General features: G+C 39.6%; 1 protein-coding gene across 3 annotated transcripts in view; it reads right to left on the reverse strand.

The window, feature by feature from the left end:
- CCDC50 (coiled-coil domain containing 50) overlaps nucleotides 1-19,633 on the reverse strand; it is a 60,452-nt gene that overhangs the window by 18,225 nt on the left and 22,594 nt on the right. For all 3 annotated transcript variants that reach the window (XM_084801900.1, XM_084801901.1, XM_084801902.1), the window contains exons 4-6: nucleotides 17,905-17,995; nucleotides 10,463-10,580; nucleotides 5,251-5,781 (exon numbers count right to left, since the gene is read on the reverse strand). In XM_084801900.1, the coding sequence (XP_084658026.1) occupies nucleotides 5,251-5,781; nucleotides 10,463-10,580; nucleotides 17,905-17,995 (740 nt within the window). The remainder of the gene's footprint in view (nucleotides 1-5,250; nucleotides 5,782-10,462; nucleotides 10,581-17,904; nucleotides 17,996-19,633) is intronic.

Below are 19,633 nucleotides of genomic sequence, written 5' to 3' on the forward strand. Positions count from 1 at the left end.
TGTGTTCCTCTAGAGAAAAAGCAACAATGAGATCTGGCTGAGATTAGCTTTGTTACTTTGCAATGGTATACAAGTATACACCCTTCTATCAGTCTCAATAAGGCAAAAGTTAATGTCATTTCACAATTACGGATACTTCCCTTTGCATATCTTTGTAAGTTACAGTCATCAGGATGAATATATTGTCCTAAGAATTATGGAATCCACATGGATTAGGTATCTAGTATAACTATCAGTAAATGAACATCAAATGGAGACCTGATTTATTCTGATGAACTAGCTCTCTGCACTACTGCTTAGAGACCTACAGAATATAGCATTTAAAGATTTTTTTTTTTTACTACTTTTAAGATTTATTGACAATAAGACAAGTTAACTCTTGGCAACACCCAGCCCACCTCAAAGAAGATGATGAGCATTAAAGAACCTCCTTATGGAGATGGCTTCAGATGTGGCAAACTAGACACTGGGTGAAATGTCCTTGTTTCAGCCACTGATAGAATTCTGCCTAAATATGGGCAGGCTTGGATGCAGGCAGAGTCGATGGCCAAACTCTGCCAAGACAGGGCAAGCAAGTCCTCAATAGTTCCTGCCTCACAAATATATCTGTCAGATATACTGACCCAGAAGGCTGAAGGTGATGCTCCAACATTATAGAGTTTTGGGTGACTGTTCAGGCAGCAAATTGTCTCTGTCATTTTATTTCTCTTTGGAAGCTGCTAACCTGCACTTCCCGCTTACTCAGGTAATTAGTTTTACTCCTCAAGTCTCTGATGGGGTTGAAGACCAGATAATTTAGTTTCACAATTAAGCTTAATTTTTTAGGGGTTAAGATGTTTTTTGGTCTAGATAGATGTTTTAAGTTGATAGAGATGAGATATGATAGCAATTGATTTACATTCAGCACTTTAGACTCACCAAGATAGGAAAGACGTTTTCTTCAAGGTTGCCAAATACTAATAGCCAGAACACTGTGAATGTAACATTCATATAATTCCTGGTTGTTTTGTGGTTCTTCTTGCTGTATGTAATTTATAATGTAAATTGTGATAATATAAATGTATATATAAAATAAAGAATTAATTTAAAAAAAGAATGTTAAGAAAGCTCGTCTTTGGCATACTCAGATAATCAAGTTTACTCCTTCTCAAGTCTCTGAGGGAGTTGAAGACCAGGTAGCTTATTTTTACAATGAAGCTTAATTGTTTAGAGGTTAAGATGTTTTTAGGTCTAGATAGGTGTTTTAAGTTGATAGTGAAAATATATAATGGTGATTGATTTACATTCAGAAATTTAGATGCACCAAGATAGGAAAGATGTCTTCTCAAGGCTGTCAAATACAAATAGCCAGAACACAAAGAATGTAACATTTATATAATTCCTGATTGTGTCATGGTTCTTCTTGCCATAGGTAATCTATTGTATATATGTATAATAATATAAATGTATATGTACACAAATAAAATAATTAATCATAAAAAAAGAAAGCTTGTCTTTCTTAACTCACACATTCTAGGACTTGACTGCTCAGATCACAAATCACCTCTGGTTGGTACTGAGTCCTAGGTTGATGTGGCCTGGTTTACAAGGATATTCTCAAGAATAGACCAAATGCAGTTGAGAGGATATACTTGTCTGAACTATGAGTTTCATGGCCATATTTAGAAAGGCAGATTTTAGAGTAAACAACTAAACTTAAGTAGGGAGCATGAACTGGGTAAAGTAAGTGAATCGATAATTGTTGCATCACACTCCAATCTATAGAAAAGAGACAAGTGCAGTGAACAGCCTAAAGTCTTGCTGAGGATCACTGATTATGCCTCCAAATTTCTACCAGGTAAAATGTTACAGGCTGATACACTCAAGACATTCAATACTTCCCACTAGTGGGTTCTTCTATTCTACACAATGAAATTAACTATGGAAATATTTCACTTTAAATCTAACAAAGATGTATTAAGCTGACAGGATGAGAAGATCATAGTTACTACCTGTTTCAAAGAAGTACAATTCCATTAGTAGAAGTCTGAATTTAAAGTAGTAGCTCTCTAGGCTTAACTACATAGGATCCATTCAGATCCTTGCACATCAGTGACATTTGCAATTCTCACTTCATGGAAACTGTTACAGCCTAAGACAATGGATTTCTGCATAGGCAGGACTGCCTTCCCAACTATGTGGTCCTGTAGGCCTGAAGCAATGAGAAACTTGTAAGTATACATTGTATTGGAAAGTTGGATTATGAAAAGAGAGATAAGGGTACAACTTGGCACACTAAATAGAATCTGGAAACTCCTTTTAAATAGATGAGGCACATCTCAGTTGTTTCCTTTTCTTTCTCCATCCCCCTCCTCCTCCCTGTGTGTGTGTGTGTGTGTGTGTGTGTGTGTGTGTGTGTGTGTGTATGTGTGTGTTGCTGCAGCTGACATGCTAGGCAAGAGCTCTACCCTGAGCAACACCTCCAGTTTCTATATAGTTAGCCTGTTTCTTATCTTTTCTGGTTAACACCCTGCAGTCGGTGAGTACAAAGACTTCCCGAAAGAACACAAATAAACTATTCTCTTTAAATAAAATTTGATGCAGTGGAAAGCTCTCTAGACACGGTCTTACTATGTAGCCCTGGCTGTCCTACAACTCACTATGTAGGTCAGGATGGCCTTCCAATCATAAAGAACCTCCCTTTTCTGTTTCCTGAGTGCTGAGAATAGAGGTATACACCACTACCTCCAAACAAATAGAAACTAAAATACTTGCATTGAGGATAAATTTATACTAAGTATGAATTAAAACAAAATGTAACTGATGGTTTTTTTGTTTCTGCGTATGTATGCATATTTTGTAAGAAGCCATTTGACATTTAGGACATGTCATAGTGTATGTGAGCCATAATACTGTACAATAACAAGTACAGTATTCAAGGTCCTGTAAAGTGAGACATTAACTTGTATAACCATAAACTATCACAGATATATAGCACAATGGGTTGATCTCAAAGTTAGACCCAGTTTAACTGCTCTATAAAAAGTCAACCAACCGTCACTTTAACAATTTCATGTTCAGCTGATTTCTTGCACCACTATTCTGCAAATGTTCTTGGACTCTGTTGTCATCCTGCTAGCTTACTCATCATTAACTGAAATAGAATCTGGCATATACCACATCTTTAAGAATGGCAACTGTTTTCCATAGTAAGAGCTGATACCAGTACCCAATAATTATTTCTTAATGTAATCTCTTAACCACGCCAAGAAAGTTCAAAATCAAACACCAACAGGAACTGGGAATGCTAACGGTCTAAAGCAGGCTGAGTATAAAATGACAAGCACTATGCAGTTCACACAGTAGTAGCTGTAGTAGCTGTAGTCACACTGGGTTCTAAACCCTTGTGTTACCAGAGCAAACGTTCACTTACAGCTGCAGTGCTACAGACTCTAATCTGGTGTTTAGTTTCTGGTCTCCAAATCTGTTTACACACCCTGGCACATGACTAAATGCTCTAAAGGCTATGTGGCCTTTTGAGCACATTCCTCTCAGGTTCACAGAAGCTGAACACAGAGGTCAATGGAGTCACCAATTCTCCTCCCTTACCCCCATGAGACCCAGCATGTTTAATCTAGCTATAGTGTAACTTCCTCCTGTGGCTACTTAATCAAGTCCACCTTGCTCTGCTCTATTCTCCCAGGTCCTTGTTCATGTCTTCCTAACATGCTACATCAAATATGAAAGTGTTTATGTACCCATCTTTAAATATTAATCTGCCTCTGAAGCTTAGACCCTGGCATAAGGCTCAAAGCAATAATATGTGTGGTATTCATTATAGCTTGCTAAACTAAAATTAAATTTTCCTTCTAAGTCCTTTTAATGTGAGACATGATAAACTAAAATTTAATTTTCCTTATAGCCAAATCCTTTTTAATATGAGATATAACAAGAAAGCCAACAAAGTCAGAATGAATCTTCAGCCTAGAAACCAGTTGTGTAATCACAATCAAAGTCTGACTGGACCACAGCAGGTCAGTCCTCCTTGACACTTGTGTTACAATAGCCTTTCCATCTCTATACAACTTAGCAAATGTTGACTGAAACCAGGATGACGTATATCATGTCTATTAGCAATATACCTGTCTTGGTGCCACAAGGAAAACCCTCCCCCAGTATGTCCCAGACAACACAGAATGCCTCTACTGTGTCCATGTTGAACTATAGGGCTGAGTGTTGGGGATGCCCAAATCTTAAGAGTTATTTCCTATATACAACCAATTTCTTCTTTTTTTAACTTTACTTTTTGCATGGATATATATGGTATAAAAGTATGCATGTGCAGTGTGTGCTGTGTCAATGTATGTATGTATAAATTACCCCTGCAGTCATCTGGTGTTTTTCTTGCTCCCTCTCAATTTTCCACACTGAAGCTAGGTCTCCTGCTGAGTTCAGAGCTAGCCATGTCTGGCTGGGGCCCTAGGTTTGTCTCCTGAGTAGCTGCTGAGGGTGCCTGACTTTGTTATGGGTTCCTGCCGGTGTAGTGAGTCAGCCACTGAGCCTGCCCAGCCCTCACCCTCCTTGTCTCGTTACAGGAATTGAGAACTTGTGCATCTTGGCCTTTAAAACAACAACTGCAGAGTTAAGAATGGCATATTCAAATATAAAAATAACTTAAAACAATTATTTTTAGGCTTCGATTATGTAAGCACCACTAATAGGGTTAAAATATTCCAAATCAACCCACAAATTCCAGTTTTAGAAAATGCCCTGTCCTAGCTATCTCGTACCTTAGATATCCCTGATAACAATGCTCTGAATATCCACCCATTGAAAGTGCTCTAAAAAGACTGCCTGTCTGATGCCTCACTCACAGGTGAGAAAGGTGACGTCTAGAGAATAAAGTACTTCTAGTCCCACTGGCAGCTCAATTGCAAGCAGTTCTTCTTGTTTAAGTGAAACCAACTATCCAAGAGGTTTCCAAATGTAGAATGGGAGGAACTGACGGAGGGTTGTGGCAAGCAATGCCGAGCATCGGGGATGGATGCCTGCGCGTGCAACCTGGTCCGGCAGAAGCCTCCAAGAACAGAGGACACACTTACAGGAGAATAGAACAGACAGTTCCTTCTTCCTACAGACCTAAGATCAGTCAGATGCCGCCTGCAGTATCTGACTCAAGGAGTTTGAACTGGATAGAGACAAAGGTTGCTTAAGATGCTTATTAAACTGACTGGATTTACGTATGGGTTTTCCAACAGGGCAATCCATTACCTGCATGGTGGTGGTGGTGCAGTTCTTCGTCCTCTGAGAAGGGAGGAGTCTTGGGCCTATGTCTCCTTTCTCTGTGATCACCTTGCCCAAGGTCCCTCCCATACACCACTTCCTTATAGGGAAGCCCTGTTTTCTGTGAAGACTTGGGTGAACATCGGCCATGGTGTCGGGACTGTTTTTCCCGATTCCGAGTTTGAGGGCTACCGTTAGCCTCCCAGTGGTTAGAAGAGTCAGTGTTCAGATATACCTCCCCGCTGATCTTCGGGAGTGGAGATTTCAAGAGCCTGTCTTGACCAGCCTGCTTTCTTTCATGCTGTTCAACAGCAGTCTGAGCACCATTCCTCCGTCTGCCCCAGCTGGAGGAAGGCAGGGATCTCTCTGACGTACAGTGATCTTCCAGCTCTTCCAAGCTCTCTAGTCGATGCCTCGGCGTCTCCTTCTTCTGCTTAACAGTCCTCCCATCATTTTGGAGACTACAAAGCCTTGAGCGTGCAGAACCCAATTCCCTGGCCCTCCTTGACCTTGGCTGGTCTGAGTGGAGGTAGAGGGTATAAGATTAAAAATGGATGACTTAATGAGAGTATAAATTCACTACACGAGGAGTTGGGAGCCAATACTAACACATTTTTAGGTGGATTAAGTTGCTTTGAAACTTCACAAATTGAGATGTGGAGATGAATACTGACCAGAATGGTCCATGCATGCACAGCCAAAAGGTAAAACGCAAACTCTGAGTGAAATCATTTGTATCTGAAAGAATCTGTCCATGATTAGGAAGAGCTTAACATGTTCATATTTGCCAATAACTAAATGATGGACAACAAGCAGAAGGTGCTACTTTAAAAGCCAATTTGAAGCTGGAATAGGTGCTAACAATTATAAAGTTTTATAAAACAGTGATTTTTTTAAAGAGGATGAGATTTTAGTCGTAGATTTCCAAGCATTCTCACTGAAGTGATAGTAAACACATAGCACAACACTCCTGACTTCCGCTTAATTCAAAGTGATTCACAGATCTCCCTTCATGTGTCCCAAGGAAGCATGCCCGGATACTTTGAGCAAAGTCCAGGTTCTAGTTCAGTGCAGAGGGACAATGGAGGAGAATGTTAAGGAATAAATGACTTGTTATACTGAGGTAATTCTATTTGCTATTTTAGTTTAATCTTGCCAAGGAAACTTCTAAAAAAGAATTCCAGATGGAATACATTAACAGGGGTCATCTTCTAAATATATTTCAAAAACATCCATAGGCTTCTATGTATAAAAGTAAAGTATAAGCTATAAATACAAGCTCCCTCATTTAAAAAAAAAACACCCACATACATAGGTACTTTTATAGGATCTTATCAGGCCCAAGTAAAAAAATGAGAAAGCAAATTAATAAGCACTTTGCAAGGCCATAGTAATTGTAACATTTCTAAAGCATTTTACTACACTTTAGAAATAGTAAAAACAAATTCTTATTCCATGAAAAAATGCTCAGATAACTATGCTGTTCCTTGCTACCATAAAGCATTGGCTGAGTAGCAGAGTCAGGTGCTTGACTCTAATATAAAAAAGTATGTAAAAATACTGTACATATATAAAGAAGGAAAATATGCATTAAAGTCAGCACTTACAAAAGAGCTTCCACTCAAGTGTGGGCTCAGTGGCTCATGCCTATAATCCCAGCACTCTGGGAGGCAGAGGCAGGTGGATCTCTGTGAGTTCAAGGTCAGCCTGGTCAACAAAGTGAGTCTAGGACAACCAAGTCTACACAGAGAAACTCTGCCTCAAAAATACAAAAACCAAAACCAAAACAAAAGAGCTTCCACTCAGCTACCTCTGTTTCCTTTACATTTCCTACAGAAAAAGAGATTTCCTTCAAAGTTGGTCTATAATAAAATCTGTTCTCTTCAATAGATGTTTATAAAAGGACTTTCTCTATAGTTAATTACAGTCAAATTTATACTTGAAATAAAAATAAAAATGAAATGTAGCAGTTTCTATAATAAAAGCATCTGCTCTTTTAACTGTCATTAATTCTGTCCACAGCAGGTGATTGGCTACTGCAAAGACCAATGTAACCCTGACCACTATTAAGTGACATCCATATTCAGAGAGGTGGCTTACAGTGTGTAGAGCAGAGTGTGCATGGAGCTGCGTGAATGCAGTCCATCATTAAGCTCAGAGCAAACACACAGGCTTTTGTTTGGACATGAATTTATGAGACTACAATTTTAAAAAATTCCTCCTAAACAGTTAATTGATGGTTGTCTTATTTTCTGTACTTTACCTATGATGGCATCTTTAAATCTGGAGTAGGAGAGGCCACAGTGGGGAAATTCTACTTGAATCTTTCCCAACCCCTTTGGGTTGCAGAAAGAGACTTGGATGTTCTTCTTCTTCTTCTTTTGTCTTTGGTTTTTTGAGACAGGGTTTCTCTGTGTAGCCTTGGCTGTCCTGGACTCTCTTTGTAAACCAGGCTGGTCTCATACTCAGAGTGATTCACCTGCCTCTGCCTCCCAAGTGCTGGGATTAAAGGTGTGCACCACCATCCTTTGGCAAGACTTGGGTGTTCTTAAGACCAAGTTATTTGGCAAATATAATAAATGCCTTCAGTGGCAATCTGTGTGTGCTGTGTATGACACACATACATATACAAATGTGTCTACATTTTAAGTGTGTGCTCCATGTTTGTCATTCAAAGTAAGATTCCATTTAAACAAAATGCATAGATATGAAACCTTAAATAAACTTTAAAGTTTACAAGTCATTTACCAAAATCACATTATCTGATCTTGTGAAAATCTATGTGAGGAACATATTTTTATAATTTCATTTTATAGATAATAAAAATGCTATAGGGAAGTCAGAGTCAATAACTTTGTTAAACAACAAGTTGTCTAAGAAACTGAAATGGTAGTCTTCAAAAGTTATTCATGGATTAAGAAAGAATCAGAAATACGAACATGATACAAGGCAAATGGCTTTGAAGAAAAACATGGATTCACAGATGAATAATTTGTGCTATTTTCTATAAACATTTCACAAGTATTTTGGGTAATTTCAAATGCAAAATCTATAATTGATCATTTTTAAATTTATTAAAGCTTATGTACAGAAAAGCTAAAAAGACAAGCATATTGATACACTATGATTATTATATAATTAAGGCAAAAATCAAATAAAAAAAAAGATAAAGAAACAGAATTTAAGAACTGATCACGTGTGTTGGGAAAGAATCCTGGCTCCTTTGTAAGACAAGATGAATAGCACACACCCTACGGAATCCATCTCGGTCTAACTCAAAGGCATTTAATGTGAACTGTGTAGTCAACAACACACATTACAGACAAGGCAGAAGAAATACCAGTGCCTATACAAGCTCAGAGTAGCCAACATTTCCTCTTCCTTAATAGTCTCTCAATACCTTGAAACAAGCATTTATTCCACTCTCTACAAGTTTATAAAAGTTATAAAATTATAAAATATAATTTTAGGTACTCCTGGGAAAAATACCATGAAACGTTTAAATTGTCTCCTATCATAAAGGTTCATCAGGGCACCAGTACTGTAATCCAAACACATGGGCTTGAGTGTCAGCTCCAGTCAGTATTAGTGTTTTAATACACATACTTAAAATGGGAATTTCAGCTATCCTAATGTCTTTCAGACTTAAAACCTTAAAATCAAGGGGCTGGAGAGATGGTTCGAGTGGTGAAGAACACTGGCTGCTTCTCCAGAGGACCTGGGATTGCTTGCCAGCACCCACTCGGTGGCAACTCCAGTTCCAGGGGCTCTGACACTGCCTTTAGGCTTCCACAGGCACACGCAGTGCACATCACCCATGAAAGCCAAATGCACATAAGTATGAAAAATGAGTTATTTCTATTATAGTGGGCATGCTTCAAGAGCAAATTTTAAAAGTAAAAAATAAGGCCCACCACCACCAAATTCTACGTTTCTAAGATTTCATTTGACACCAAAGAATAATAACTCTCTGCTCGCTCCCACTATATAATACATTGGTAAGACTTTTTCTTTGTTCATGTAAGATATAATATATAATTTCAGAAGAAAAATATTATAATGAGGATCTCTATTAAAATAGTTGAGCTTGCAGAGGAAGAAGTCAAGCTCTTTCCAATACAGGCCACAGAACTGACTGCTAAGCATTGCAGTCATGTTAATGAGGGAAAAGAGACTCAAATTACAATAATGTATACATACAAACACACAACACACACACACACACACACACACACACACACACATACAAACATGGTATATAAGAGTTTCTATATATTCCCTCTGCTCATTAAATGCAAAGGCACACTTACTTTTATGTACAGAATTTTTTAAAAACAGCTGGTAACTGGTTTTCAAGGCCCTCCAGGATCACTGATGTGAAAATTTTTACTGTCTAAGCTGTCTTTACTTTTGTTCACTGGTATCTCCAGAAGCACAGACTTCATCAAACCTCAAAAATCAGTAACACATGAAACTAGAAGAAATTTCCTTCATTTAACACATTTCTGAAAGAGCTGAACTAAGTTTCCTGCTTGCAAATGTTCTGTTCCCAACACACTTTTGAGATAACGAGCACTACACCATCACCACCACCACCACACTGAAAAGCAGGCAGTAGACACATGGACTCTGGAGGGACTTCCTCCCTCACAGGTGACTCTTCACGGCAACAAGGGACACAAGGGACAGAGCAATCACCTAGATCATGAGCACACAGGGAACTTCAGTTTGCTACTGCAGAGCATCAGGAAGGAAGCAAGGGTGAAGAAGGCTCTTTTACCAAGTGGCTGATGCAGGACACACCTTCTTTACTTAAACAACACTAACTCAGGCGTCTTTGAAGAAAACGTTAGGTCCAGAGGCACACCGCCATTTTCCATGCCACATATTTTGTACTTAGAAAGTCGTACAGCACTACAGTGGCTTCAGCACACAAGAGTGCATGTGTAACAAGGCCATATTCAAGTTTTAAGACAAAAGATGACTGTCGTGTAAATGTGAGATATAATCATTCATTAAGATAAACCAGACGATAAATTTAAAAATCAAATAGAATGCTGCCACATATCTAAACCCACCCAGAGCCTGAGGCTAAGAGACATGTCGGGATCCCTCAGCTGACTTTATGACCAAATGAAAAGGGAGTTTTGTAGCTGAGGCTAAGGACAGGGTAGATCATGCTTCAGGCACTGGCTGTTACCTCCACCTTCATAATAGTAGCTATCTCCAAAAGTGCTGCCCCCAGCAAACTCTGGAGTGTGTTTCTTCCTCTTTTTCTCTTCTTGTAGCTCCTTTTCTTGCAAAAGACGTGCTATGTCCTACAAAAACAAAGAGGGGGAGAAAACTATATCACCAAAGAATAAACAAGGTTAAAGAATGGAATTAGCCGTCCTCTTGTCAGCCCTCTTCCGCTGTCTAAGGCTCTTCAGCCCTCCATGTGGTCATCAAATGTCATTCAAATGGCAACATGACTGCTCAGCAAGAGGGACACATAGTCCAGAAAAGCAAGCTGGACTTAATTTTTTTTCCTAATTAAAACATAGAGTTAGGGAAATCTATGAAAAGAGTCAAAGTAGTTTTGTCTAAAGCTAATTCTAATGTAATTTTTAAAATATGTATTTCAAAGTCTTTCATCTAAATAGATGACTTGGATTGGCAAAGAAATAGCAAGCTATAAAACTTAGTAAACCGGCTTTCTATTTAATTATAAAAATAATTATGTGGTGATCCTGAGTTAGCTTTTCACAGAATACTACTGTGTTAACAGAAAAAGAGAAGATAAACCTCTGCCTGGTACCCAAAGGCCCCACTCTGAGCAGCTGCTATGGATTTTAATTCTCTTGCCAAATATTACTGTCCTCTTATGACTGCAAAGGTTCATACAAACAACCGCAGTAGCATGAGGACTATTCCCCAAACAATACAATCCTTACAGAGACACCAAAGTAAGAATTCTACTTAACCTTAAAGGGCTTTAAGCTTAAAACAGGGAATGGAATTTCAACAGGCAAAGTACAGCACAGCACACAAACAAGGTCATTAGGGTTTTCATTGGTACCAGGAATGGCCAAAAGCTTAAAGAACACACAATAGAAAATACTGCAGCAAATGGTGGGCTAGAGGATGGTGGGTGGACATTGGTCAGCTTTACAAGACTATATTCATGAATGATAAAAATATCTCTGTTATAGTCCTTCCTAATTTTATTTCCTGGCATGAGCATCGGCTTTTCTTTTTTTTTTTTTTAATGTATGTGAAGGAATGAATTATTTCCAATTGTTTTACAGTTTCATACTATATTCTTTTGGACACATTCAGAACATATCAGAAAGAAGAAAAGTAGTTTTTGCTTTAAATGTGCACCATTAAGATCTGAATACCTTGTTTATCGTGTATTATAAAGAAATATCTCAAATTACTCGTATTTTTGCGATCACTTGTATGATGAGTTTTCTTGCCTTAGTTATCAGAGCCTCCAAACAAATCTTAATAAAGCACTCACTCCAAACACGTACTGTAGTTAATGCTTGAAAATGCACATTAAAGGCTGAGGGTTTATCACAAGCACACCCAAGGCTCTGCAATCAATCACCAGCATTGCTCCAAATGATTGACTGACTGACTGAATGAATGAATGAATAAATAAATAAATGCATCTTAATATTTTTAAAACTGAATAAAGAAACCTGTTAAGTTTCTACAACCCAAGAGTTTTCAGTTGTTTTATGACAGTTGTTTTATTAAATTAAAAACTATGAACCTTATAGAATTCATGTTTTATGAACTAAAATGGGTAAACACATCCTCAAGAAATATTAACCCTAAACTCAAGCCCAGTTTTCAGGTAGATTTACTTTGGGCAAATCTGTAGAAATAACTCATTTATAGAAGACCACAAGGTAAGTGTATTATTTACAATGTGTGTCTGCCTTTTTCTAGTGTCACTCATATGAAGGACATGTTTTCACATCTCTAGAATGAATGTCTCTCCTAGTAGTTTCTTCTTCCATCCTCCCCCAACCTGGGGAGTATCTCTGGGACAAGCTGGAAACCTGGTACAATGCAAACTCCCAGGAATCTAGGAGGATGACCCCACCTGAGACTCCTAGCAATGGGGATATGGATCCTTAACCGGCCATCTCCTGTAACCAGGGCGGACTTTCAATGCAGGGACTGGGACACCTGCCCAGCCACAAAATCTTTGACCTACAATTTGTCCTACCTAAAGATGTGCCGGGGTAGAGATGGTGCAGAAATTGTGGGAATGGCCAAACAATGACTGGTTCAGTTTGAAAGCCATGCAATGAGAGGGAGCACATTTCTGACACTGCCTGGAGGACAAGCAACCAGGTTCTGGAAAGCCCAGAGACCTAGGATAGAAAATGATTCCTCATAATATTCTGCTATTTTCATAGATTGGTGCCTTGCCCAAATGTCAAAGAGACTTCACTCAGTAACTGCTAGACACAGCTGCAGAGACTCACAGCCAAACATTTGGCAGACTTAGGGATCCTGGAGAAGGGGGTGATTGTAGGGCCAGAGGGGTCAAGGTCCCCACAAAAAAACCCCACAGAATCAACTAACTTGGACTTACAGAGGCTCACAGAGCCTGAAAGGACAACCAGGGAACATGCACAGGCCTGACCTAGACCCTCTACATATGTGTTACAGTTGTGTAGCTTGATCTTCTTGTAGGACTCCTAACAGTGGAAGCTGGGGTTTTCTCTAACCCTGTTGCCTGCTTTCAGGACCGATTCTGCCAACTGGGTTGCCTAGTCCAGCCTCAGTATGAGGGGCGGTGCCTAGTCTTACTGCAAGTTGATTTGCCATGGTTGGTTGAAATCCATGGAGGACTGCCTTTTTCCAATAGAAATGGAGAAGTGGATGGGGGCGGGGGAGGATGATGGGGGCTAAGAGGGGAATATGGAGGGGAAACTGCAGTCTGGATATAAGAAAAAGAGAGAAGGGGGAACAAATGTACACACACACACACACACACACACACACACACACACACACACAAACACACACACACATAAACACACACACACACACACACACACACATACACACACACACACACACACACACACACACACACACACAAACACACACACACACAAACACACACATAAACACACACACACACACACATACACACACACACACACACACACACACACACACACACACACACACACACGAGGTTGGCAAAAGCACAGGAGAACAATGCAGGGCCTGGCAGCTCAGTGCTCTAGGATAGGCCTCAGGTCTTGCCCAGGGAGAACACGCCACTAAACAAAGCCCTTTAGGGTACCTTTTTACCCCACAGGGTCATATCAGGATTAGTTTTCACCTCTGTCCTCCAAACATTATGAGTTTTCAAAGAAAGAAAATTTTTAACTTGAAAATGAGAAAGATACCTAAAAATATGATCTTTAAATGACTGTCAGTAATGGGGGGAAATTAGATTGCTAGTCTACTTTATTAGTTAGTGTTTAATATATGAATTTCTAATTTAGGAGGGGCCTCAGAGCAGGTATAATACCAAGGATTAGCCTACAAAGCCAGGAAAACGAGAAAGGGCTGTAGGTGTAAAAGCAGCAGCATCACTATGATAAGAAGGAAGAGGGTTTTCTCAGTGGAAGCCTCCCTCTCTCTGCCTTACTGCTACACATGGATACAAGTAGTTTACAGTTCAAAACACAGCAAAAACTGTGCTACCACGATCCACTGCTACTTCAGTTGGCCTCACAATAACAAGCTTATATAAATAAACTTTGTGGAGTGTTACTGCTGAGAGGCTATGAATAAGTACAGCTCACACTGGATTCATCTTGACTATGAACTAGTTACTAAGTTCCTCTCTGAGCAGTTCACAGTACAGACGGCTTCAAGCTGCTAAGCCAGAACCAGAACCCTGTGTGACAGAGTTGGCTACACTAATATTTACATAAGAAAAAAGAACTTTCCTAAAATAGCTGCACAGCACATATATCTGGACCACGTTTTAAATGTATAAAATGTATTACGCCTGTGCAGGCGTGCATGCGCGCGCGCACACACACACACGGAGAGATACACAAACATGCATGTCATAACATACACATTTATAAGAATGGCTATTAAGTCAACTAAATATACATTATTTGGATTAATTTTTAAAGACTAATACATACTTATATTATGAACAAAGAGATATACTCCAAAATAGAATCCACCCACACGTCTTCATCTCTAACTCTACTAGTGTAGTAAAATCTATGGCTATGAGCCTCTCCAATGGGGCATCTAGAGGAAATTTTAACTAGTGTAGTTAAAACACATAAAAGAATTTTGTTTGTTTTTAAATAGAAAAGAAATAGGAGGACTGTGGGGAGGGAGAGTGGGGAGAAGAGGAGGAGGAAGGGCAGGAGGAAGTATAGGGAGTTAGGGGAATGGAGACTGGAAGAGGCTCCTAGTGCGAAGCAGGCAGCCTCCCTGCCCCTGCTTTCTACATGTCTCCCTGTGCAGCGGTCCTACTTACATATGCTGTTTGTTTATATATCCAATAGCAACTATCACAAACACTGTAATAGATGAAAATATTTGCTCCCTACACAAAGCTGCATACATCTATAATGTCTCATGAACAATCATATTTTAAAAAATATCTCTGACCCAAGAGGAAAGAGGCTTTGGTTTCTGGGAGGGTAGAGAGGTTGGAGGCCGAGGGATACACTACATAGGAGGTTAGACACAGAAGCGCAAAGAGGAGTTTGCCATAGCTACACTCCTGAAAATGTACCTCACAGACTCAGAGCCCACAGGAAGAGCAGAGGGAGGAGGAGGAGGAGGAGGAGGAGGAGGAGGAGGGGATAAAACAGGAGCGCTCATTAGTAACCTGGAGGGCTTTGCCAAATCAGGCCAGAGACCTGGGCCCCTGTTCTGCTTCTGAAAACCACTGATCTGTCCTTTAGCTGTGAAAATGTAGCATCAGTCATCCACTGCTGGTCATGCAGCAGCCACTAAAGTCACACTTTGTCATGAACAAAGAGTTCCTGCACAGCAGCCTTCCTGATCTAAGGCATGAGTCTGAGCAGACAGAAAGTTTGAACAAAGTCTCTATGAGCCAGTCATAAAGGGCTAGTTGCTAAACTCCCCCAGACAGTGTTTCTCAGTTCACTTTTTGATTCTTCTAGGAAAAGGGGACAGATAGGTCAAAACAGAGTGGAGGGCAAGCAAGTAGGAGGCCTGAAAAGAAGACCTTTAAACTACACCATTTTGGAACATACTTAAGTTATTAAATCTTACCCCTAATTTTGCATGAATACTCTAGAAATCCATATTGTTATAAGGGACAGAAGTGAAAAAAATCTTCCCCCTAATTTTGCATGAATACTCTAGAAATCCATATTGTTATAAGGGACAGAAGTGAAAAACAAAAAACAAAAAACAAAAACCAGCCAAAACACACAGGAAAGCAATTATCAATTTCATAGGCACTAGAGGTCTCTTACACACCATCTCACTGAAACCCTATCACACACAGCCTCTCAGTTGCAGATGTATATGCAAAGGTGAAAAATCAAACAGTTACAAGCTAAAACCTAAATTGTAGGCCTGATCATACCAACTGTAAAACACACACTTATATACTGTGCCCTAATACATATAAATCAGAACCAACAGTACAAACATTTCTACATCTTACTATAACTTGGAACAAGTCACCTTTTAAGACTTACTTTCTTATTCTCCAAAATGGAATTAATTGCTACCTTGCTTGCTTGAACCCACACCTAAAACTAAGTGTTAAGTTTCTCCTTCTAGCCTGTGTTTTCCTGAATTGAGGTAAGGTCAGAGAATACAAGTAGCATTTATAAGCAGTCAGTCCATCTGTCTATTTACAAACAGAAGCTTCCTGTCTATTAAGTACAATTACTTCTTTCAGCCCGCTTTATCCAAAAGGAAAGCATTTACTATATAGAGGCATGACATCCTCCAGTAATAGAAGGTCTCCTGTGAAACTAAAACAAGGGGCGTCAGAAGCCAACCCTAATTCTTATTTGCGGCTATAACTTTCAGGGAAATCATGATTTATTTCTTTAACAAACAGCTAACTGCACTCATATCTCACACTCATTTTGGTCACTGGATAAGACTTCAGGAGCAAAGGTATACAGAGATAATACTTACTAAGGACTCGAACTTATCTAAGAGTGACACCTGCCACTGAGTGTACAACACTCTCCCCTATATGAATATAAGCATCACCCCCTGTAGCTATGGAAGGTATTTCTGGATAAATAACAAATCAGACTGTCAGCCTGCCACTAATGTTAATTAATGGTTTTCTTCGGTGCTATAAATTAATACAATGAACACCAGCAGTCGTAGATGTGAAAGACAGTACTGCAAATAAACAACACAACAGCAAACATCTCAAATTCATGTTCTCACAATCCAAGCACTCTTGCAAAGTGTATTCATTTCAGCTTTAAAAACAAACCTTAAATAGGACGAAGGAATCAAAGCATTAGGCCAGCATGTAAGGACAGTGAGACTAACACTGGCTCCTGAGACCTCACAAGAACTAATTCCTTACTCCACTCCAGCAGAGACGTTTAGCAAGCTGAAGAATGCTCCTAGCAATCCACTTACTCCCAGCCTCGGAACACGGCCCAAATTCAGACCTCTGTGGATATAATTGTCTAAGGTCACATAGACTAAGACAGGGTCTTCAACCAATCACGAGTTTCTTCTGTATGACAATGAAGGCAGAGGCTGATGTGGGCAGCTGGGGCACAGCTCGGAAGAGAAGCTGACAACTCCTGGCCTTAACTTCCTGCCTCTGAGAATATGTTCTTCTCCTGTGATACTATCATGCCGGGGATAACGTCTTTCTGTGCTGCTAGAGAACTAACTCACCAGTTATGTCAAGACTTCCCTAGGACACAATGTAGTGAGAATTTTGGACTTTTGGTTTCTTTAAAAAACATAGAAGTATTCTAAGAGTATGTTTTTGTTTTAATCCCAAATGTGGATATGGGGCTGCTTCAGACTGTCTACAGCAGCTGACTATTATTTGCCTCATGCTCGAGTAAGGGTGTGGTTTTGCCAGGTGCAGATAGTTTCTGTGATTACGGGACACTTGGAATTCTGGGGACTTTTCAGAGACTATATAAAGGCTAGCCCCCTACTCCCCACCCAGAGGTGTGCAGGGGGTTGGGACTATTGGTTGCAGTTTGTGAAGTCATCTTTAGTAAAGAAGAAACAAGTTAGATATACTGATGGCAAAGAACAAACTTGCCCCAAGGAGCTCGACAACCAGAGCCAGCAGGAAGTAGTCTAAAGGTAATGATGCCCCTCCCCGCTTTCAGACCCCTGACTTTATCCAGGAATCTCTTTCCTTTTTTCTCTATCCTCTTTTTCTCTCATATCTAGTGTTAGGGAATCAAAAAGATGCAAAAAAGGTGGAAGGAAGTAGAACCCATGAATTAACAATAGTCCAGTTCCAATACAAGTCATAAGACAAAATAACCAGTGGTCCACAGAAATAGCACCCAGGCTCGACCAGTGGTCCAGATGAGGAGTCCTGCTGCTGCCATATAGAAAGGACTAAGCCTCTTCCATGGCCGTGTGAGCATAACAAAGTAATACCTCATCCTTCTTCTCCTGAATGCGTCGTCTCTCAGCCTCTATTGTCAGCTTCTCCTGAATTTCTTGAGCAATTTCACAATCGTGCTGTTCACTATAAAACAAAGATAAAGGTGTTATAAACCATGAACAGAAAGGAATATTCTTCTTAAACAGTACTGAATACTCACTGTAAGCTGTTACATATTTTAACTCAACCTGCATGATAGTGACAAAAATAATCAATGTCCAACTGAACAGAAAAAAATTGGATTACAGAGTGACTGTATAGGAAAACTGGCATCTCCTTCAGCCACTGTAGCGAGAGCTACATTACTTCAGCCAACTGAGGCCACTCTACAAGAAGACACGGGGTCTACTAGAACGCTGCAGAAGCTGTATAACACAGGAGATCAATACCACCAATATTCAAATACAGAGAACACAGAAAAAGAATGTAAGCAAGTTCATGTTCATGAAAACACCAGCAATTTTGTGATCAGAAGTAGTAGTATGGTTTTAAAAGTGTTCTGTAAATAAAACATGATCTGTATTACTTTTAAATTTAGAAATGAACACTAAAAGATATATTAAACTTTAAGAGGATGAAGGAGCTTGCATTCCTTAACCATGGTTCCCAGTGGAAGCTTCTTGGGAAATGCCAGTTCTCTCCATGCTTTAGATATTAGAAACAGTGCTGCTAGTACAGCTTCTTGTTTTTAGTTTGCTGTTTATTTGTTTGAGTTTGCTATTAATACATAAAACAGAATTTAAGTGACACCTACTATGGACCAGCACAGTGCTCAACACAGAGGAAACAAAATAAGGAAGTCTTTCACACGTTCTAATGGAAGAAACGAGGGCACCTGTTTTGATAAGAGAAAAAGAACCTTTAACCTAGCACCTTTAAGGTGCACTTGTTTGTTTTATGTGTATGTGTTGCATGCCTACATGTGTGCAAAAGCACCACATACATTCCTGATATCCAAGGAGGCCAGAAGATGATGTCAGATCCCTGAAACTGAGTCTCACATGGGGGTGTATACCCTGTGTTCAGGATCAGCATTTTACATTAGAAAGTATTGTCAGGAGAACCCTAACTTCTCTGGAGCAACTGAAACCCAAATATTCTATTCTAACAAACTGGAGGCGATAAAAATCATTTTCATTTTTATCACAAAGTTGTGGCTGAACAGTTTTAGAAATTGGTAAGTGTATCTAAAAGTAGGTATATGTCTATACATACTGATGTGTATACACATACAGGGTAGCAAAAGGCAAACAACAGAATATAAGGTCATAGTAAATCTTGTTTTAAGACACAGTAGGAAGGAAACAATGCCAAATGAAAAGTCTACAGACCTGAGTTTGGTCAGTCAGGAGCTATGACTTCTCATGCCACTGAATAAGTTATAAATACTGGTTCAAACTTAATGACTTCACGTTACAGGTCAAGTAAGTTAGGATCTTACCCATTAAAACAAGGAGATAAATGTAAACAAGGTAACAGTGACCAGGGAGACAGCAGAAGCACAATGTAGAAAGCACACCGACATTTCAAAGGCCACAAGTATAGGAGCTGCGGAAGTGGAGTTTAGGCTGGGCTTTCAGGATTTCAAAGCCCACTTGGCTAAATACAGGGACCATGAAGAAGGCGGACTACTTGAGAAAGAGCAGCCAATACTGGTCAGCCTGGCTCCATAGTAGCTAAAGGTCCCGATCTGAGTGAAAGGTCCTGTTAATTAAAATTCTT

Source organism: Acomys minous (assembly GCF_964271855.1).
Source record: "Acomys minous genome assembly, chromosome: 11".
Taxonomy (NCBI): Eukaryota; Metazoa; Chordata; class Mammalia; order Rodentia; family Muridae; genus Acomys; species Acomys minous.